At 32.8% G+C, this 21,022-nt stretch overlaps 1 protein-coding gene across 1 annotated transcript; it reads right to left on the bottom strand.

The window, feature by feature from the left end:
* Positions 1-802: 802 nt before the first annotated feature.
* Positions 803-20,298, bottom strand: LOC145323047 (uncharacterized). The gene is made up of 13 exons (XM_080165433.1): positions 20,266-20,298; positions 19,481-19,544; positions 19,062-19,261; positions 18,749-18,806; positions 18,284-18,414; positions 17,700-17,960; positions 17,217-17,273; positions 11,867-12,142; positions 6,339-6,491; positions 5,151-5,228; positions 4,762-4,808; positions 4,285-4,369; positions 803-3,916 (listed from the first exon to the last, which is right to left on the bottom strand). The coding sequence occupies exons 1-13, from the start codon at positions 20,296-20,298 to the stop codon at positions 3,155-3,157; spliced, it is 2,205 nt and encodes a 734-aa protein (XP_080021559.1). The 3' UTR covers positions 803-3,154.
* Between the last annotated feature and the right edge of the window lie 724 nt (positions 20,299-21,022).

The raw sequence follows: 21,022 nt of genomic DNA, 5'->3' as shown, positions 1-21,022 counted from the left end.
GAGAGATAGAGAAAGAGAGAAAGGAGAAAAAATTATGCTGTTCTTATAATTAGAATTAACAAATACAATTTAAAGCGAAAGAATACTTATCCCGAATAGTACTTCATTTATATGTTCTAATTAGTTGATTCATCAGAAGTTTATTACTCTTTTTTCTTAAAAAGTTTATTTTTCGTCATCATTAATTAGATGTATGAATAGTCTTTAGATTTCTTTGGTGTTTCTAAATTCAAAGTGTCCTTCCTGTCTTGATTTAAAGTTAGAAAATTGAATCATATAATTTTCGTAATAACATTAATTAAGCCTTAATGGATAATTTAGTAATTAAACCAATAGGAACACAGTGTAGGGACAGTCCGACATTATTATTAGTTTTTAAAAATATCTGACAAAAGGGTAGGTTTATTCTCATTTATATAAAGTTTCATTTATTTTAATAAGTGGTGCTTGGGGAAATTCTTAAGAACAAAACATGTCGTCACTCGTTTTTGGAATTAACGGATTTTTGTTTCTGATTGATCACAGGGAGGGAGGAGACATTGGGCTGATTATTACACTAGTCCCCAAGGTTTTGTAATAACATTTTCTTATTTGTTGGCTTAACAGCTATAGGGACTTTAATTGAATTTTTATTGGTTGGTTAATCCAGTTAAGTGTTCAAAAGTTTCAACCAATAATTGTAATCTACAGAAAGGGTTAATTTTGTGTATCATCATTGGGGATGTACATCAATTTATCGCCCATTGTCTTATCCTGGATTGATCATCTAGGGGGTAATACATCTATTTTATAAACTAACAAATAATGTACATTAGTATTTATTTTTATTAATCTAACTTATAATAACAAATTATCAAAAACAAAAACAATATTAATCTTTATAATTCAAATAACATTTTAATAATTTTGTGATATTTGAGGTAAGTTTTATTATAGCAAAGAAGCCAGGAAAATAATTTTATGTTTTAAGAACCAATTAGATATGTGCAATAAAATCAAATAAAACTTATAAGTTGTATTTTTATGAACTATTTTAAATTTAACTAAGATAATAAATTTTGAAGAGAAATGAATATTTTTACATATGTGTAATACATCACATTTAGAGGATTACCACCATTTAACATGAAAGTGCCTCATAGTCAGGCTTCACTGTTACAAATGAAGAAGCTTATAGTGTCTAATAAAAATGACGTCATACAATACAAATGACCAATGATAGGACAGTATATTTTGTAATTGAACAATGGTAAAATGTATACTGGCCTATCATTGGCCATTTGTACTGTATTTTTATAGGCACTATAAGCTGCTTCTTCAAAATTAAAAAATTAAACTCAACCTCAAAAAGAGGTTTTTAAATTGTCTTAAATCGATGTTTTATTGTTGAGAAAGTAATGAAAACACAAGGGTTATGTCATGAATATAAAACAGCTTTATGTACAAACAACTTATGTACAAACAAACAAACTGTCAGGAATAGTTCATCTGAAGAGTAACTTTTTGACCAGTCATAAACAATCACGGTAGATTTTTGGTAAAAAAATGCTTGGGGTTCTAGAAAAATATTTCTATGTATGAACATATCTGTTATTTTTAACAGGTGGAAACATTGGAGGACAAATAATTATTCCTCAGATGCAAAATTCCTGCCAATGCAATGTATTACAAAAGCTGTGCATGTTTTATTATGTGCAAATAAACATTTAGACTTTTGGCAGATTTTTTTTGCTATATATTTGTTATTAAAGATGAAATTTAGTTGGTTTTAAATATAATATAATCAATTGCACTAAATTATTTTTTTTCTTTATAGCTTTGACTAGAAAAAATGTTTGCTACAACGGAAGACGAATAGAAAATATACCATTTATGATAAAAATTATTTTTTTTTTGTTAAAAAGATTCCATTGTATTTAGTTATTACAAATTATTTTTTTATTATAGCATTTAAATGGTTAGAATTTTAATTTAATTTTACTTTGTATGAAATTAACTTGAGAAAAGTAAATAATATGATTTTTTTTATTTTTAAAAATACTGAAACTGTATGTAAACAATTTTTTAAAATTCTACATTGATGGACCTTTCTATGTTTTTTTTACAATAAAATTATTTTAAGATGTTAATGATATAAAAATCCATTTCAAATTATGTCAAAATTTAGTTCTAAAATGTAAAAAAAGAACGTATGTAATGTCGTGATGAAAGATATGAGGGTACACACAGAGCTTTAAAAAGATACAATTCTTAATTTTGTACATTATTCATTACTAGCAGCTACGCCCCTATAAGCCTCTAGGGGCCCTTGAGGATGGAGGGGAAGTAGACAGACATCCCCACTTTTAAATGTAGTTTTAAAAAGAAAAAGGTCTTAAAAATTAAAGGGGTGGGGGGAGTTTTCTAGGGGCGATTAATAGTTATAAACCTATCCAGGACCTATGAGAAGCTACTCTGTAAAGGAGAACCATATCAGATTAGTGGTTAGCGAGATCATTCGCAACAGACTAAAAACCTTACTACTTTATATAATAGGATTACTTAATACCACAATTTTACGACATAAATACTTGTGTACGTAGCAAGTAGTACAAAAAGGATACAAATATTAGTAAATAGGAGGTACAGTAAAGTACATTACAATATTTAGACCGCCAATATTAATCTTAAAGATTTGTACACCAAAAATCTGCTTTTATATATTAGATTCATTTATTACAATATGTAAAAAAGAGTTTTCCGGTCATTTTAAAAATGGAAGTACAATTTCAAGGTTACATCCAGCAATATATAAAATTTTATACTAAAAAAGATATTTCACATTTCTTTTTTTTAATCTAATTTAATAATATAGTTAAATTAAATATAAAAATGCAATATTTAAAAAAATATTATATGGAATGTTTTTTTAATGCTTAATAGAAAGTTTATTTGTGACAATTGTCTACTTTCACAAAATTTATCTTTAAATTTAAAATATATCAAACATCTAAAATAGTTTCTATACAAGAAACAAAATGTAAACTAATATTAAGCTCCTATTAGATTCCTTCTTATTTTAGATAGATATATACATACATATAATTAATTTAAAAGAAATAATCCACTTAATAAACTTTCAAAGGAATTTTTAAAAGACATGACCAAAAAAGTTTTATATTTTCTGTTGCATTTGAATAAGATGCTCTAGCTCGTCAGCTGATCTTAATAAGAATGCCGCGCTCTCTCTGTACCCAGTAATCAGCTGTCGAACAGCCGCCATTTCTGTTCCGTTGAGTTTGTGATTCAACAAGGGCGGTAATCCGCCTCCCCCGCCACCCGCCCCCTTCTTCCCCGTGTCAATTTGACCGTTGGTCGGCAGCGGAAGGCCGATTCCGTTGGCCATCATAGGCTGCGGCGGCTGTGGAGCTGTTGGCTGTGTGTATACTGTAAGCTGTTGGGGTGGTGTGGGTTGGGGCGGCTGCTGCGGTTGAGGCTGTGCTGCTAAAACCTGACGGTATTGAACCGTTGCAGGAGCGCCGTTTACTGACACAGGAACCCCAGCACTCATTTGACTGCCAGCAGCAGCTGTCGCCGACAAAAGCGTTGCCAGATGCTCGGGTTTGTACTCCATCTTTGTTTTATTATCCGTCATTGTGACAGTCAATGTAAGTGGAGAACAGCTGACAAGACCTCCGCCAGCTGCCGCGGCCAGGTGAGCAGGAATTCCTGCTCCGCCTCCAGCCGCTGCCGCGGTTATTATATCCATTGGGGCAGCTGAGTAGGTGAGCTGTTGGTGTGAGGGGGCAACTGGAAGTGGCTGTGAAACGGGCTCCATGCCCATGCGCATGCGCTTGGCATTCTCCGCCTCGTTCTCGCAGGCGCGCGCCAACATTTGCTCCGCCTGTACGCTCGTCAAGTGAGGCGGTGTAGGTCTCTGCAAAATAAATGAATAATAATTTTATTATCTTAAACGGTTGTCATTTTAATGGACATTATGTGAAATATGATACATTTTGCCACAATACTACTAGTTTCGTTTCGACAAAAAGTTTAAATTTTGGTGCCATTTTACAAAATCATAATTCTGTTTTTAGAAAATTATACTATTTGAAAATAATAAAATCTAAATAAGATGAGATATGCAGCAGATTTTTTTTAGAAAATAATCTTTGAAAATTGACCTTAAAACCCTTAAATATTGATGATCTTTTTTCGTGGATTTTCTCAATTATTTGACATTTTGGAATTTTTTTTAGCTATTTCGTTGTAATGCGATAAACTAGCTTTAATGAAAACACTTACATTGTTGGTATCAAGTCCAGCCTGTTCTCTTGACCGTTTTGTCCTTCTACAAGATTTTAGATATGTTCGGATTCTCTTTCTTGCCCTAAATATTAAAAAAAATATATTATAGAGGTATTATTGCATTAAATTATTTGATTGTCTGTGAGTATTAAAATGAGTTTCTAAGATTCTAATAATTCCATAGACAGTTTTTAGGTATAAATGATGCAGAGATCGGTAGCCTACAGGTATGATTAAATTCAAATTTTGCGGCTGTGTCTAAGTATGGCTTAGGTTCAGTTTGTATTGGGGAGGTTGGGGAAAAATTTGGTAGGCAAGGCTGAGGTTAGCTAAGGCTAATAGATTCTCAAAGCCATTTTGATTGTCAAGGCTGCTACTGCACGTTTTTCAAAGGTTAAACATTGTTAAATTTTGGGGATTGCCTGCTTCCTAACAAAATGTGATTCCCAGATTATATTTTAAAGTATATTTTACCTGTCTGAATATTCTGGAAACTGCCTGGTACATGAGTCAATAATAGCCTAAAATAGAGAAAATCATTTTATGAAAAATTTAGTATTTTAATTTGATATATTGGAAAGCCTTATATATGAACCATTTTATCTGATTCATTTGAAAATAAAAAAAATCTAGAGGCAATGGGCGCAGCTGCTAGTTAGCATAACTACATTACATTTTAAAGATAGGCGTGATTACTTTCATTGCTGTAGGGCAAATTGACTTCCCAAAGGTTTGTCTAAAAAAATCAATTTGTTTTAGCTTAGATACATACTCCTGCGTTTATTTATATGTGAATAAAGAGTTGGCAACTCTATATTTAATAGTTGACAACATTATATTTAATAGTTGGCAACTCTGTTTACCTGAATTTTCTCCTTTGGCTGTTTTGATATGGGAACATGACGATCCAGATTTTCATCCACAAACAGACGAACAAACATCTAAAAACAACAGAATAGAGTTTAGTTTCCTTTCAGCATAGATGTGGAAAGAGAGCGTATTGATTGGGGGGAATTTACTCCAACCTTTGTTTATAATAAAACTCATTCTAGCCCTTTTAGCAAGCTCTAATCCATCCGGGATCTCTTGAATCTAACTTTACATGAACGAACATGAAGGAGCTTAAATCCTTTATCCAATTTTTTTTAAGGTTGGGAAAGTTGGAGATTCTGGGGAGAGGGGGAGTTTTTTTTAAAGGAGATTGCCAAAGAGTTTTAAATGAAAGAAAAATATATTGAGAAATGTAATAAGAAACAGTATCATAACGTAGATATTTTCTTTGATTTATGTCATCTTTGTGACTATCATAAAAAATTATAATCTAGATACATACTCTTTAAATTAGGCAATAGGAAAACAGTGGAGGAACAATCCGGCCATATCATTGGTTAGAAAGTGTAATTTCTTCCCTTGTTTAGTGGGAAGCATATGACAAAACACATAGAATAAGTCAGCTAAAAAAAGTTGAATTTCTTAGAATAAAGTAAGCCTTTGGAAAAGTTTGATGTATTATTGGGCCTGTTTGACCATCTAGATGTACTATATCTATTCTGACATTTCTATTTTTGGTAAAACTAATTTTATCCAATGACTTTTCATTTAATATGTTTGTTCTACAAATATAATAAGATAAGACTCAAAATAATTATCAAGTCATAGGTAGTGATTTAGAATATCTATAAACTATATTATACACTTTTCCTCTACACGAGCATGGGCGAAACCGCTATATTTTAAATAGCAGTAAATTTATTGTTTGTTTGTATAATAATAATATATCAGATTGGGTTTTGCTTTCAGTGATTCTTTAAGTTATTTCAGTTGTTTTAGATTTTTCTTCACCCCCCCCCCCCCCCTCTGTTCTTTTTTTAGCAAAGGTCCTTCAGGCAAGGAGGAAAAGCTGTATCAATTTGTTATTTCATAACAATCCTTTCCCCCTTTAAGGATTTAATTATGAGTCATAGTATGTCCCGAGTCATTAATATACTAACTAAATCAGACAACATAACCATCGATTGAACAACCTTTGTCAGTAAATCCTAACAACTTACATTAAATGCCTTCAATCTTTCTGGATCTCCAACATTTTCAAATTTGTCATCATTAATGTCGTCTTCCTCCTCGTCCTCGTCCTCCTCCTTGGCGCCAACAGATGAGGTATCATCTTTTCCCGCCATATCTTCATGCGCATCCATTCCAGTACCCTAAGAAATTTAGTGTGACTGTGTGTTTCATTATTTTTATTTACAATATTTTTTGTATTTGATATACAATTCTAATAGAAGGATACTATTTAAAGCAATGAACAATTGTAAAAGCTGTTTTCGATTATTTTTGCTGATCTATATTTTATAGAATGCTCATGAAATCAATCAATCTGATCTCTTGGATTTTCAAAACTAATGAAAATATCAAATCATATATAACTTTATTATTTTTTTCTAAACAATTTTTCACCCCTGCCAACTTTTTAAAAATGTCAATTATGTCTACGTCAGTTACATTGGTCAGGCATAAATACCGATTGCTTTTCATTTCAAACTATATAGCTTTTGATCTACTACACGGCCTTATCTAAATTTAACTTCTTATAATTTTACAAAATTGCCATTTGAATTTTGTGTTGTATTCTTGAATTTTGTTAGTGTTTAGAAAATTTAGTAGCAACAAATACAGGAGTAAAAAAGGCTGCTAGCATGATTAATGAAGGCTTTAAACTTAAATACTCAGCTTTTCGGTGTGTACACATTTCCACACATGTAACACACTATCATATCATTAGATTGGCAAATCATAACAAAGGCTAAAATTCCCCTTTGCATTATAATATATCTATCATCAACACCAATCAATTTAATTAAGGTATCTTTTTGCGATTTCAAGCGCTATGTAAATGTGAAAATATGCGAATGTGCATGCACACCCAGCTTTACATCATATTTATAGGCACACGATGTTTTGTTCTTTATGCTTCTCTGACTAAATTATGTGTTTGCTAGTTTACAACATGCATAATATGTTCTATAGAGCCTACCCTCACTCACACTTTTTGTATTTTCAATAAAGCTTAGCTGCTCTAACTCTGTCTGTGTAAATGTTCTATGGGTATTAGCTTCACTAACACTGTCTGTATGTATGTTTTATAAAGCTTAGCCTCCCTCTCACTGTCTTAGTGTACATTCTATGAAGCTTAATTTTACTGAAAAAGTCTGTATGTAAGTTCTGAGAATCTTAGCCTAGCAAAATCTGCCGATATGTATGTTCTATGAAGCTTAGCCTCCCTCTCACTGTCTTAGTGTATATAACATAAAGCTTAACCTTACTGATAAAATCTGTATGTATGTTCTATGAAGTTTAGCCTCGCTAACACTTTCTGTACGTATGTTTTAAAGCTTAGCCTCCCTCTTACTGTCTCTATTAGCCTCGCTAAATCTGCCTGTTTGTATGCTCTATGAAGCTTAGCCTCCCTCTCACTGTCTTAGTGTACATTCTATGAAGATTAACCTTACTGATAAAGTCTGTATGATTGTTCTGTGAATCTTAGCCTCGCTATATCTGCCTGTATGTATGTTCTATGAAGCTTAGCCTCTCTCTCACTGTCATCGTGCATATTATATGAAGCTTAACCTAACTGATAAAATCGGTATTTATGTCCTATAAAGCTTAGCCTCCCTCTTACTGTCTAATTGTATTTCCTATAAAGGTCTGAGTGTATGTTCTATGAAGCTTAGACTCCCTTACACCGTCTCACAAATTAAGTTGTAATATAAAAGCTTTAGACAATTTTTTTATCCCTGGTTGCTTCTGGTGCAGCCACTTTTTGTTGTTATGTTAAATTTTGCGCAGTACACTTAGAAATGTGTTACTTTAGTAATTACTTTGGCGTTTAACAATAACTGTTATTATTATTATCATGTATATAATAAAATAAGTAGCGATACTTCTATATAGCTAACTATCATATGGGGTATGTATATGTTTTTCTTTGATGCATTCGTTTTTGGATATTCATCAAATGCTTTTCTTTTAATTTAAATAGCGCCACACCGATGAGTGAAGAATATTTCACAGAAAATATAATAAAACACTGCATAAACATAGAAATCTCATGACTTTTTCTTTAAAATTTGATAGTTTGGTCAGGGATAAGGGATAGGAAACCTGGCCATAAATTAGGTCTCGGCCTGGTTTTGAAAGGGATCATGCAACTTTTACCATTTGCCTAATTTAATTACCTTACTGGCGGACGGCTCATATTGGCTACCGCTCTAAACCAATAGTGTTCTGTGATTTGGGCTTGCCCAAATCACAGATGGCGGAAATTTTAGAAGCAGACAATTATAGAAAAAATAATGATTTCGTCTGCTACGAAAAAATAAATATAAATGGTGTTAGATCACATTAGTTTAATTATTAAATCTGCTTAGAGTTAAACATTAAAAAAGGGCCATATAGAAAAAACAAAAATAACGATTATTTTTTTGGAAAGAAGGTAGCTACGAATTTTCATTTGGTAGTTTATAAATTAGATGTTGTATTTTGAATTTTAAAAATTTAGTATGGAATTAATACAACACCTTAACTCTAATTTGTGTACAATACAACACAGTACATATATATCATTACATTATAGTATCCAAAGAACTTGATAGAATGTTACCCAAGTGCATATTTATTTATTTATTTTGAATTTTAATTAGCAATGAAATTTTCAAATAAAATTTTTACTCATTAATAAAAAAGCAAATAATACAAACTAAAATCTGTCTGAGGGAAACCCAACGATAGCTTTCTGACAGTTCAAATTACCAAAGTAAAAGATAAAAAATTTTGGGAGAGAAAAAACTTCATTTTAACAAAAGCCATTAATATATAGGTTTATAAAAAGTTATGTTTTTTACTTTAAACTAGCTACCTGAATTTGATTCTATACTTTATCTACACACACACACACAGCTTTTTTATTAGCGTTTAGGACGAACCACTGCGTCATCCCAAAACTGGTTTATTAGGCCTAGGCTTGAAATAGGCCTGAAATAATATTTTCCTACGTTTCCCATCCCTTATCCCTGAGTTTGGTAGCTATAGTATCTAAATCAATTCATTTGCTCTATTTTTCATCAGGAAAGTAAAATTTAACAGTAAATTTCGAAATATCAAATCTTAGTCTGTCTTGTTATTGCCATAATATTTGTTTATAAAAAGATTCTTCCCTTCCCTGCCAAAAGATTTTGGACTCAGAGAAACCATTTTATGAAAAGTGGGAGAAGGGGAGGGGGATATTTTGGTTGTGTGGGTTGGGGAGCAATATTTCTACGAAAAAGAAGGAAGATTGAGATGAACAATGAGAGGGAAGGTCCGAAGGGGAAAGGGAGGTCGCTAGGATGTTCCACTTATAGGATACGTTTGTGTAGCGTGTGTGTATGTCTGTGTGTGTGTGTGTTAATACCCAGCAGATAGCGGGATAATCTTGCATGGGTGCAGGGAATATGCCCGCTACGGCCTTCCACCTCACACACACACACACAAACACACACACACACGCAAACACATTTTTTCGTTATCCTAATGGACCTCGATGATATGTTGGAAGGGGTGCTATCAACAAAATCACACCCCTATCACTAAAAGTAACAAATCTTCAACTCATAACCCAGATTTTAATTAATGAGGTTATAAGAAAAATAAAAAAGATAACCACTAGATATCATAGTTTATTTACATTAAAGTTAGCTATATCTTTAGTTAGGTATAATAAAAAAGTCAATAAGTTTAGTGATTTGTGAGATCTTAACGAACAATTAAATAACCTGCAACTATAAAAAGAATCACCGCAAAGGAGAACCATATCAGTCCAACGATTTGCGAGATATTAAGGGACAAACACACAGAGATAAACAAACGAAAAACATCATGTTACTTTAAAAAAAAAGTAAAATATATATTTCTAATTATCCTGTTAATTTTGCAACTATTACTAGAAGAAACCTTGTACAAGATGTATGTAAACAGAAGTGTGCCAACCAAGAGGAACATGTAATGGACGCGGGGGGACTAGGAAGGGTGCTTGGGTTACCCTCCGATGGGGGCGCTAGGTTACTCTCGGAAGATATTCGGACCTCTCTGGCACTCTGACAAAATAGAAGAGAGAGAGAGAGAGAGTTGGGTATAAGGTGAGCTCTTTCTCAGGAATACAGGGATATAACAATTGGAAATATTTAAACCTTTACCCAATTTTTTTAGTGCAATAAAGCTTTTGGTAGCCATTTTCAGAAAATAATTGCCGTGGATTTTTTTATTTCCAATGCCCTTTTCCTCCCTGGAACTTTATAGTGCCACACATTTCATGCGGTTTCAGCTTAAATAGAGAAAGCTAAAAAAGATTTTTAATAAATAATAAAAAGAGCAAATTTTTTAATGGATAGAATTATAGGTTTCCAGAATTGAATACTATTATCATTGTACAACAATAACGCTTATTCTAATGAAGAGAAAAACTAGAGACTTTAAAAACAAGGATGACAATCTCCATAAGAAGTGACAGCCGAAGTGAAAGGGTAAACAATACACTGGAATGCTCAATAGAAAAATGAAGCCCACTATCTTAAATAGCAGTAGTGAAAATAACGTATTATCCTAAACTTAGTTGACAGACAGACTGACGTAGAGATGGATGGAATATAAAGTGTTTTGTGCATTAAATTTCAATAAATTATTTGGTATGAAACTAATGTTATAAAATGATAAAAATCCGCCAATGATAAAAAAAAAGGAGGACATACTCTGGTTATAGAGTTTCTTCGCTATCAAATCAAATAAAAATTAAGTATCACACATTGATGAAAGATAAGAATGAAAAAGTTTCTGATATTTTTTTTATCAAATATCAAACAAATCTAATTCTCCCTATCTTAATTAATTAAAATTAAGTAAATCATGCTTTTAGCATAAATATTGATACTTTATATGATAGTCTTGTTATTTACTACATATACCTAAAGATTTAAGACACAAAGCAACTCTATAATACTATAATGTCAACCTTATATACAACTTATCATCGAAAATTATCGAAAAAAAGTTTCATTGCTATTATACTTAGTTATCAATCTAAATGTCCGTCAATCTCTCGTGAAACTTGTATTTTCTTGGCTACTTTTTAAGTTAGACGACAAAAAAATCTTTATGCAGATTTTCTTTAACGGTTTACTTAGTCCGTTAGTTTGTCAGTCATGCTACAAAAGACAGAAATATGATTTTATTTAAAACAAAAGGTATATTACTATTCAATTTCTCTCTATTTTCTTTCTCTTGTTTTTTTTAAAAGCCATTAAATTTATGAACTATCTGTTTATCCAATCATGATTTTCTTGTGCTTCGCTAATTATTGATGTTCATCCTTGTTTTAACATGAGCAGCTCTAAAAAGTGTCATGTGTTACGTCATAAAAATGCTTCCTAAAAGGAGAGATGAGAGAAGAAGTGGGAAAGGAAACCCCTAAAAAAGAGATGGATTATTGACATATTTTTATGACGTCACACAAGACACTTTCCAACGCTTCTTAACATGATAAACTTACCACATTTTGACTATTTTGATTAGGCTGCAGATGAAACTGTCCAACATGATTCATAGTTGCCACGCCAACCGTATTCGTCTCCGCCGTAGAATTAACCCCGCCACCGGCGGCCATGCTCAGCGTCGTTTGAATGGCGGCTGTTGAGTGTGTAGCAGCCGTGATAAGACCGCCGGCTGCTGATGATACAAGCCGCCAAGGATTTGTTACAGATGGATTGGATGTGATTGTATGTATGCCTCCGTCTATGTTTATATTCTCCTCATTCTCGCTTTCTTCCTGCAATAGAATGAAGTGTAGAGTAGATTCGCTGTTGAATATTGCAAACTATCAATTCTAAAACTCAATTCCGTCATTCTGTCAGATGTTGTAAAGATGTATCTCATTCTCATGTACATAGAAGCTACTAGTAGATTTTAATGATAATAAATCATATTGGTCTAAATTGGTTTTTATTTTTGTTAATTCCAAAAAGTATATCATCAGTTTAAATTCATTGAACTTCTTAATACTATTAATGAATCAATTAATAGACATTTTACTAATTTGCTAAAGCAATATATGGCAATAGATAAAACTAACTCAGTATTGACATGTTGTCATGGCTATTCCGCCTGATATGAACGCAAACATTAAGTCAACATTACACCTAGAAACCTTGATCTACCATATCATACCTTATTTTGTAATTTTGTATTATTGTCTTTTCGTTTACCGCTCATTTCATTACATCTGTATATGTTTTAAAATAATATTTTAAAGTATTTATAATTCACAATGATTACTATAACATTTATATCAAACAAATTTTGACAAGTTTTGCAAATCTAAAAGATTATTTATCTAAAGAAAAAATATTTAGCTTCCAGTGAAAATAACTATTTACTTTAAATTTTTCATTATCTTGTTTTTACTTTTGATGCAAACTTGTCTAACAAATGATCATATTAGACTAAAACTTGAAGACAAAATAATTGTTCTTTAGATTGAACATCTCTATTTGAGGGTTTTGTAGAAAAGAAATATTTAAGGGAGTCAAATAATAAATAAAAACTTTGTCAATCATAACTGTCTTGCTATCAAAAAATTATAACTTTATATATATTGAAAGTCACATTGTAAATGTACAGAATCAAACTGTAGGGCTTCACTGAAAAGAGAGAGAGAGTTGTCTTTAGAATTGATCCTGAATATGTCCTAGTGGCCGGAGAGAGGAAAATATTCCAGTATGATGAGAGAAAAGTATCCCACATATCAGAGCACCCCCCCCCCCCTATCCTTCTCCCACCTCTCCAAGATGAGAGAATATCCCACATATCAAAGCAACACCACTCTCCCTCTTAACGCCCCAGTCGAATACCAAAATAAATGCCCCCCCCCCCCCTCTTTTTTTACATACCCAAAGCAACTCCCAACTCCCCGAACGCTCCTAAACCAGGCACCCCTTTGGTACACCCTTGCACCCTATTTTAAGACACTGGCACACACGCACGCACACACACAAGAACACACACACACACACATGTTAAGATATAAAATGTAACGGAGGCTGACAGAGTCAAATCTGAGTACTCCCCTCTCCTCACACACACACATACACACACACACACACACACACACACACACACACTCACTCACACAGACAAACACAAACAGAAACTTGGTGAAACCATCCTTTTCAAAATATTCTTCTTAAAAGAGGCCGATATATTGAGAAGACAGGGCCAAGGGGCGTGAGAGAGGAGGTGTAGGGACGTGGGGAGAGGGGTGCACCTCTTGGGATAATAATATATATCATCTATATAGGGGCATTCTTATACACCCCCCCCCCCCTCCTTCCACCAGTAAACAGTGAAGGGGTAACATAAATAAAAGTTGGCAAGATCTCTGAAAGGGAAAGGGGGGTGAAGTTTGCATAAAAAGGTGGAATAAAAGGGAATTGACAAACGATAATATCTTCAATACAAGAAATAAGGATATGTAGTTAGGGAAAGTGTTAGGGGGGGGGGGGGGCTAATCTAACACCCCCTTTCTTTATCCTTGTCTACTCCGACTATATTTATCATGGTAAAAATCACTTACTTTACCTAAAATATTAATAATCTTGAAGAAAAACAAATTCATGTATTTTAAATTTTGTTTGTTATTTTAGTTTTTACAGTAATACTTATGTGGTAATCTATGTGCTCTGAATTTGAAGGGTAGGGTTGATCAGAAAAAAAGCCTAAAACCATATGAAACCTATAAAAACCTCTGGATATAAGTGAAGCTTCCTAAAAATAAAGAACATAATCGGTACATAAATCTTGAGCTACAGACAAGAAAACTTATTACTAAAGTCAGAGAGCTGAGTGAAAGGACTTTTAAAGAAAACTATTAATGGATAAACAAAATTAACAACAACCAAAACCAAAACAATAAGACAAAAAAAGATAAAAAAGAAATGATAATCAATTGCAAGTTTATGATTTAGAAAATCTTCGGGAAAAGAAATCTAAGCACCTTCCTTTTGATTGATGCCAATTATTAATTTGGAGAACATTTCGATAACCCCAAAGTGACTAGTTGAAAAAGTTACTACTCCCCCTTTTTTTTTTTAAATAAGTTAAAAATAGGTTTTTCTGTTTTAACCAGGGCAAGGTTAAGTTAGTTTATATTAGGTTCAGGGTAGTTCTGCAAGGGGATACACACGGACGTACGGCCCGACCTTAATTATAGAAAAGCTTCGCGTTTAATAAAATTTAAAATAAATTCTTCATAATAATGAATAACTATAACAGGCCTAACTACAGCTTGTCAGCTGATAACATCGGATATACGAACGTACAGCATAACAAACACTACCTATAGCTGCGCTACTGTGAATCATTATATGAAATAAAAATATAAAATAAAATTGATCACATCATAATTATGAGTAACTTGTATAGGCCTCGCTACAGCTTATCAACTGATAACGAATAATAAAGCAGGCAATTCTGATTAGAAGCAAAGCTGCTCTATAATCAAGGTATTATGTATGTCCGGGAGTTTGATAAGTTACCACAAAACAAGCTTACACTTTCATAAACAATCTTTGAGCAAAGATATACTGATAGTAAGGCATTTGCTTGTCCTATGAAATCTCACATATCATTAATTTTACTTTTTCCATTTTAATAAAGCTTTTTAATTTTCAACTGTAAATCTTTGGATGTTTGTAGGCTACATAGTACATACTCCATATCCCTTCGAACAGCGATCTTAGAACACGGTAAGGACGCAGCCAACAGTCACTTATAAATCATTACAATGGGCATTACTTTCGATTAATACAATTCAAATTGTTATGAATATTCCTATTGCTGCCCTACTTATGGACATAAAAGTTCTTGTACTTTATGTATTTATGTATAAATTCATAAAGGAATGTAGGGCAATAAATCTTGATTTTGAAATATCTTTAGATACTTTATTAAGCTCTTAAAGTTATATGATTTTCAAGCCAAATTTTAAGACCATAATTGTTATATAGTTCAGTCACAAATATATTTATTCGGTTTATCAATACATTTTATTCTTGAATTTTTAGATTTAACTTAAACAAATTAAGGCATACATAAAGATTAGAATTTCACCTAGACTCTAGGGTCATTGCTTCTAAAATGAGAGTGGAAGAAATAATAGCATAAAACCACCGATGGATATGCATATGAATTCTCATATAATGTTTTTATATTAATATTGCCATTTTCTTTGCAATTGGTACATTTAGTTGAGTTTCAAACTAAAAGAATATTTTCTTAATGGAGGTATTTAATCCCTAAAATCCGAGCCTAATCTATACAGCAGTTCTAAGATCTGATAGAATGACCGACAGGCATTGTTCTACTTTGTATAATAGATAGATTAAAGATTTAATTTTTCTTTTTTAATAATAAAAACTGATTGCATTAAACGACATGCTTGTTAATTAATTAATAAAGTTTAAAATCCCCACTTGTTAAGAGTTAATTCTATAATCTCTGACATAGATTTATATCAAAAGAAGTCTTTTATTTGCGCAAATCAATATACAGAGCAGAGATAAAGAATTTTCAGGGATAGAGAGAATAGTGAAAATTAAAACAATCCACAACTCCTTTAACCCCTAATGGCACTAATATCTTAAAGGTAGAAATACAAACAATATTGAATGTGGGAATGTTAAAATTTATCGTTCATTGTCCTATCCCTGTATCCCTGAGAATTCTTACTATCTTTCTGAGGGGTGAACAAAGATTAAATTTTATTATCACACAAAATGCATATCTTTATAATTTTACTAATTGACTTTTGTTTTATTTGAAGTAGCGCAGCTACTCTATTGCAGCTGTTATAATTGTGTTATATGTTTCACTAGAGGCTACGCTCTAGAGGCCTCCAGGGGAACAGTTACTCGACCCTTTATCTTCAGTTTTAGTTTTAATAGGAAAAAATCGAGGGCTAGTATTTCTTTCTAGGGGTGATTTGGAGAGTAAATAACGTATCCCAAAATAATTTTGAAACCTCCCGGGACCTATGAGAAGCTGTAAAAGAGAGCCATGTCGGTTCAACGTTTCGGTACAACCAATACAAAAATGCATCCTGTTACTTTATATGATAATATTCCTCTTTATGATTAAGGATTTATACTAATAGAAAAGCTACTAAAATTATCTTTTCTTTGACTTAAAGGATATAAATAATAATATCCAAGGAAAAAGTATGAGATTAATTACAATTGAAAAAAATCTCAGTGTTATTTTTCATGATTAAGAAGGGAACATTAATTTTATATCATCCTTCCTCAAGACGACATTTAGAAAAGTTTTCTGTGACTTTATTCAATAATATCTACAGTAACAAAACTAATCTTCTACATAGTTCTAAATAGTGTCGGGTTATTCGTCTTATATGGTTTGCAATATTTGGTATCAATACCGTTAAAATTTTATAAATGGTGAACTTCTAAGATTTATCATATTGATAAATAAGGATAAAGAATCCGCAACACCTTGAAATTTCCCCATTCTGGAAATACATTGAAATAAAATTTTACCAAAAACGCCTAGTCCTATCTAAGCAGTAGCAGATGTAAAGGTATTTTTAAAAGACTTATATAATTATATATCATATATGTGGAGCCTCAGTTTTTATAGACGGCTTCGTAAAATGTCCGGCTCCGACAAAATTAAGATGCCCGGCTAAACATAGATGTAGAAATGTGGAGGTTACTTTATGTCGGCTACACTTCTTTTGCAGCTCTAGCAAAAAATAGCCGGTACTACAAAGATGATGATGATATACTGAATCTAATCCTTAAAGTACTGCACAATTATTTGAAAAGACTCACCTTCTTGATAAAATTGATATGTCTGTCTTCAAAGCTTGAGAAGCCGTGCTCTCTTCCCTTAAAATAAATTCTTTAATAAGTTTAGTTTTAAAAAGTAAAATAACAATGATAATTATGTCCATTATCAAGTGATGAATATAATTAAAAATATACAATGCACTGTTATGTATATCCTTACTTATAATAAAGTAACAGGATCTTTGTGTATCTATCTGTGTGTCTGTACCAAAGGATCTTGTAAAAAAAATGTAAAGTAAAGGACTCTTGGGGTATAAAAAGAAAGAGACAGAGAAAGACAGACATAGACATAGTGGAACAGAAATGAGAGCGATATCAGTTTCAAAAGCGTGTGCATAGTAATAAGGAATGACAAGTGAAAATAAGAGACAGAGAGGGAGGGAGAGAGCCTAAATCGTCTTTGCTATTTGAATGAAACTAAGATTTTTAGAACAAGGTGTGCGTGTTAAACAAAAATATACTCACTTTAAGTCGTTTCAGATATGTAGACGTTATTGGAAGACTCAAATCTATTTCCAAATTATCCGGCGACGGAGAGGGAGGAAATATTGAAGTAGGGCTTGTATACATTCCTCCCAGTGCAAAGGGATGGGGGATAGGCGGCTGACCGCCGGCAGCTGCTAGGGTTAGGCCGGCCGCGTAGGGGTTGTGGGAGTAGTGGATTGATTGGTTAGGAGCTGGATGGTAGACACCGGATGCAGCCAGGGATTGCAGGGCACTAACTGCCTAAAAATGAACAGATCATCAACAATTTAATATATTAATATTGTAAATTATTCACCCCCTCCCGTCTATTCATACTCTATTTACCTTGGTTTTAAGCTAAACGAAAGGTTAAGAGCAAAAATATAAAAATTTGAAATCAGTGGCATGCGGTAAAATTAAAATTGCGAAGGTCTGACATCTTTTTTTTGGCCTCTAATGATATCACTTTGCCCTGCTGAATTGCTGTGCACGCCATGCTTAGGATATATGCATACATTCATATATTCATTGTGGTAGAATTTAAGCGTTATAGAACACACGGTGCGAGTAAAACCAAGGTATACCTGCACATAAGCCAAAGCTTGTTCATGACTAGAATGGTCAGGTACACAGCTTCCAGGTATGGGTGTGGCCGCAGGGCTGCCAGCTGCTGCCAGAATACCAGAGAGAGAGGTTGTAGGGGGGTGGGGGCCAACTAGTTTCAAGGATTTTAAATAATATTAAAAAATGAAAAAATATTTAACCAAACTCCAAAGATATCTTTGGAACAAAAAGAACAGTTAACTTTAACACAGTATTAGTTTAAGACAAAATATCAAATGCTATTAAAACGTCAAACAAACTATTATTGTAAAGTATAATTGAAAGTCACGAAACCTTTCAATATAAATCACAAAATCAATTACAGTTTACATTTATCATTTATGTTATTAAAAGGTAAGCAACTTACATGGCTATGCATAAAGAAATTAGGAAACAGAAAATTTGGCAAAAAAAGTCATAAAATCCAAATTATTTTCAATCCTTGCCTACACTAGTTACGCTGCTACTTATACTGTTTGATATGTCACCTTTTCCAAAGGAATTCTGAAACGAATAAAAATATTTATTTGCAATATGTAGTTTTACAAATTCTGATCAGCTGTAATCAACAACTGAATTAATTCGTAAAAATATTTGGCAAATTCAGCTGATCTTTTCGAGATTTTGGGAGGCAGCAAATCGTTGAAAGAGACGAGCTCTTTATCTGCCCCTAAATATTATTTTAGATTTATTTCGCTTGTTGGCTATACCTTCCTGTATTCTTATTCTGTTGTTATAAAATTGTTTAATTTTTATTACCTGTTGTACTTTGATATAATACTGATTGCCTCCGCTTTCTCCAGACTGATGTTGTGCACCAGTCTGTAGGATATGATCGCTTCCTGGTAGACTGCCAGCTACCAGCAGCTGCTGGTGACTGCTATTAAGAAGCTGTTGGTGGGAAAGATTTGTTTGTAAATAATTGTTGATTGTTGCAGATGATTGTGCATTGCTTGAGCCTAAATTTAAATGAATAAATATTGAACAAAAATATATATATAAGATTTATATAAGATAAAATATACTTGAACCTTATAGGTCCTGCTGGTCTGTCTGTATACCTGAACTAGATGTATGGTCCTGCTGGTCTGTCTGTATACCTGAATTAGATGTCTGGTCCTGCTGGTCTGTCTGTATACCTGAACTAGATGTATTGTCCTGCTGGTCTGTCTGTATACCTGAACTAGATGTATGGTCCTGCTGGTCTGTCTGTATACCAGAACTGGCTGTGCTTTCTTCCTCCTAGTCAACATTACAACTTTATTAGTAATTCGAATGTAAAGTGTAACTAACAAAAAGTTAATTCGAAAAAAAAAATAAAAACCTAAAACATATATTTAAGGTTATAAGAAATGAAATCAATCAAAGTGCCTTAAATAACCACCTTTATACCATTTTTGTATATAAAATGAAAGGGTTAGGCATAGGAACAACTACCCTCCTCTATTTCTACTTATTTCAAAAATAAGGTGTGGGGGGGGGGGGCGGGGGGGGGATTAGTGCTCAACAGACAATTTGTGGAAAAGCCCAAGAAAATTTATATAATATATAATTTGCATTATAGTTAGAGGGTTCGAGAATAATTAGAGTAGATATTAAATTATGTACATACGGACCCCAAATATAGAGTAGCTTTAATACTAAAAATGTTGTGACCAAAAGAAAACAAGGTTTTATGGTTGCTTATACTAGGATTAAGGTTAATACTACTTGATAACTACGCACACCACACACACAAAGACACACACAGACACACACACACACACACAAACACACACACACACACACACACACACAAACACACATACAAATAGAATTGAGGAAATAGATTCTGTAAAATAAAGTGAAGAATCCGCTAGTTTTATGATATGTCAACTACCACAGACAATTGAAAGTTACTGACAAAACGTGCAGTTAATTAGTTGGTTGTTTTCATACATATGTAGCATATGTCTATTATCACATTCGTTGGATCAAAATCTAGGAGACATCCCATTTTGTCCCTTTTTTGTATCATTTTGAAAAGTGCGACACCCTATGACGTCATCAACCTTTTGGGAAAGAGAAAGGGAAGAGGGGAAGAAAATCTCTTCAAAAGAGATGGGAGAAAAGGGGGCTTTCTTACTATAATAGGCTGAGTCGATTAGACAAAAAAAAATCATATATAAAGATGCAACGAGTGCAAACTGCAATATTTGCTATGCTCTTTGTAATTCTACTTTATGTTGCCTTTCCATAGAGAAATTAATTTGTACTTTCTAGAAATTAATTAACTTTTAAATTCATCCAGCTTGGAAATGATTTAGGGATAATCTCGTATTTTGCTGGTTTATTGCCCCTACAGGGCCATATCCTAACCTGCGTTCGACTCTTACCCTGCAAGAACCTAATTTAACCCTGCGGGGCAAATCTAACCTTAACTTAATTCTTCATAGTTACACACTATACCTCTTAATATTAACCGCCATGCCAAATTTTAGTGTTGTAACTATTTTTTAGTTGAGTTCCTTTTACTTTTGGTATCTTTAAGTGTCACACCCTCCCTCCCCCTTTGAAGGCTATAGATAAGTAGTTGTGTTGTTTGCATAATTTTCATAATACAAGGATAACCACATCCATAAAAGTAAAGCTCTAACAGTAGGATAAAAGTACATTTACACTTGTAGAGTTTCAGAACTGAATAATCGGAATATAAATGTTTAATAGTCAAAACAAAATTG

Source organism: Acartia tonsa, chromosome 6 (genome assembly GCF_053477335.1).
Source record: "Acartia tonsa isolate MP-2025a chromosome 6, ASM5347733v1, whole genome shotgun sequence".
NCBI classification, from domain to species: domain Eukaryota; kingdom Metazoa; phylum Arthropoda; class Copepoda; order Calanoida; family Acartiidae; genus Acartia; species Acartia tonsa.
This window is presented reverse-complemented; position numbering and strand designations above follow the sequence as displayed.

What these genes read in the sequence shown, in the direction of transcription:
- LOC145323047 (XM_080165433.1), bottom strand. Translation starts at nt 20,298, where the DNA reads ATGGGATGTCTCCTAGATTTTGATCCAACGAAT. An exon ending in ATCAAAATAGTCAAAATGTG is followed by an intron (nt 6,492 to 11,866) that starts GTAAGTTTATCA and finishes TAAATTTCTTAG; the next exon opens with GGTACTGGAATGGATGCGCA. An exon ending in AAAGATTGAAGGCATTTAAT is followed by an intron (nt 5,229 to 6,338) that starts GTAAGTTGTTAG and finishes TGTTGTTTTTAG; the next exon opens with ATGTTTGTTCGTCTGTTTGT.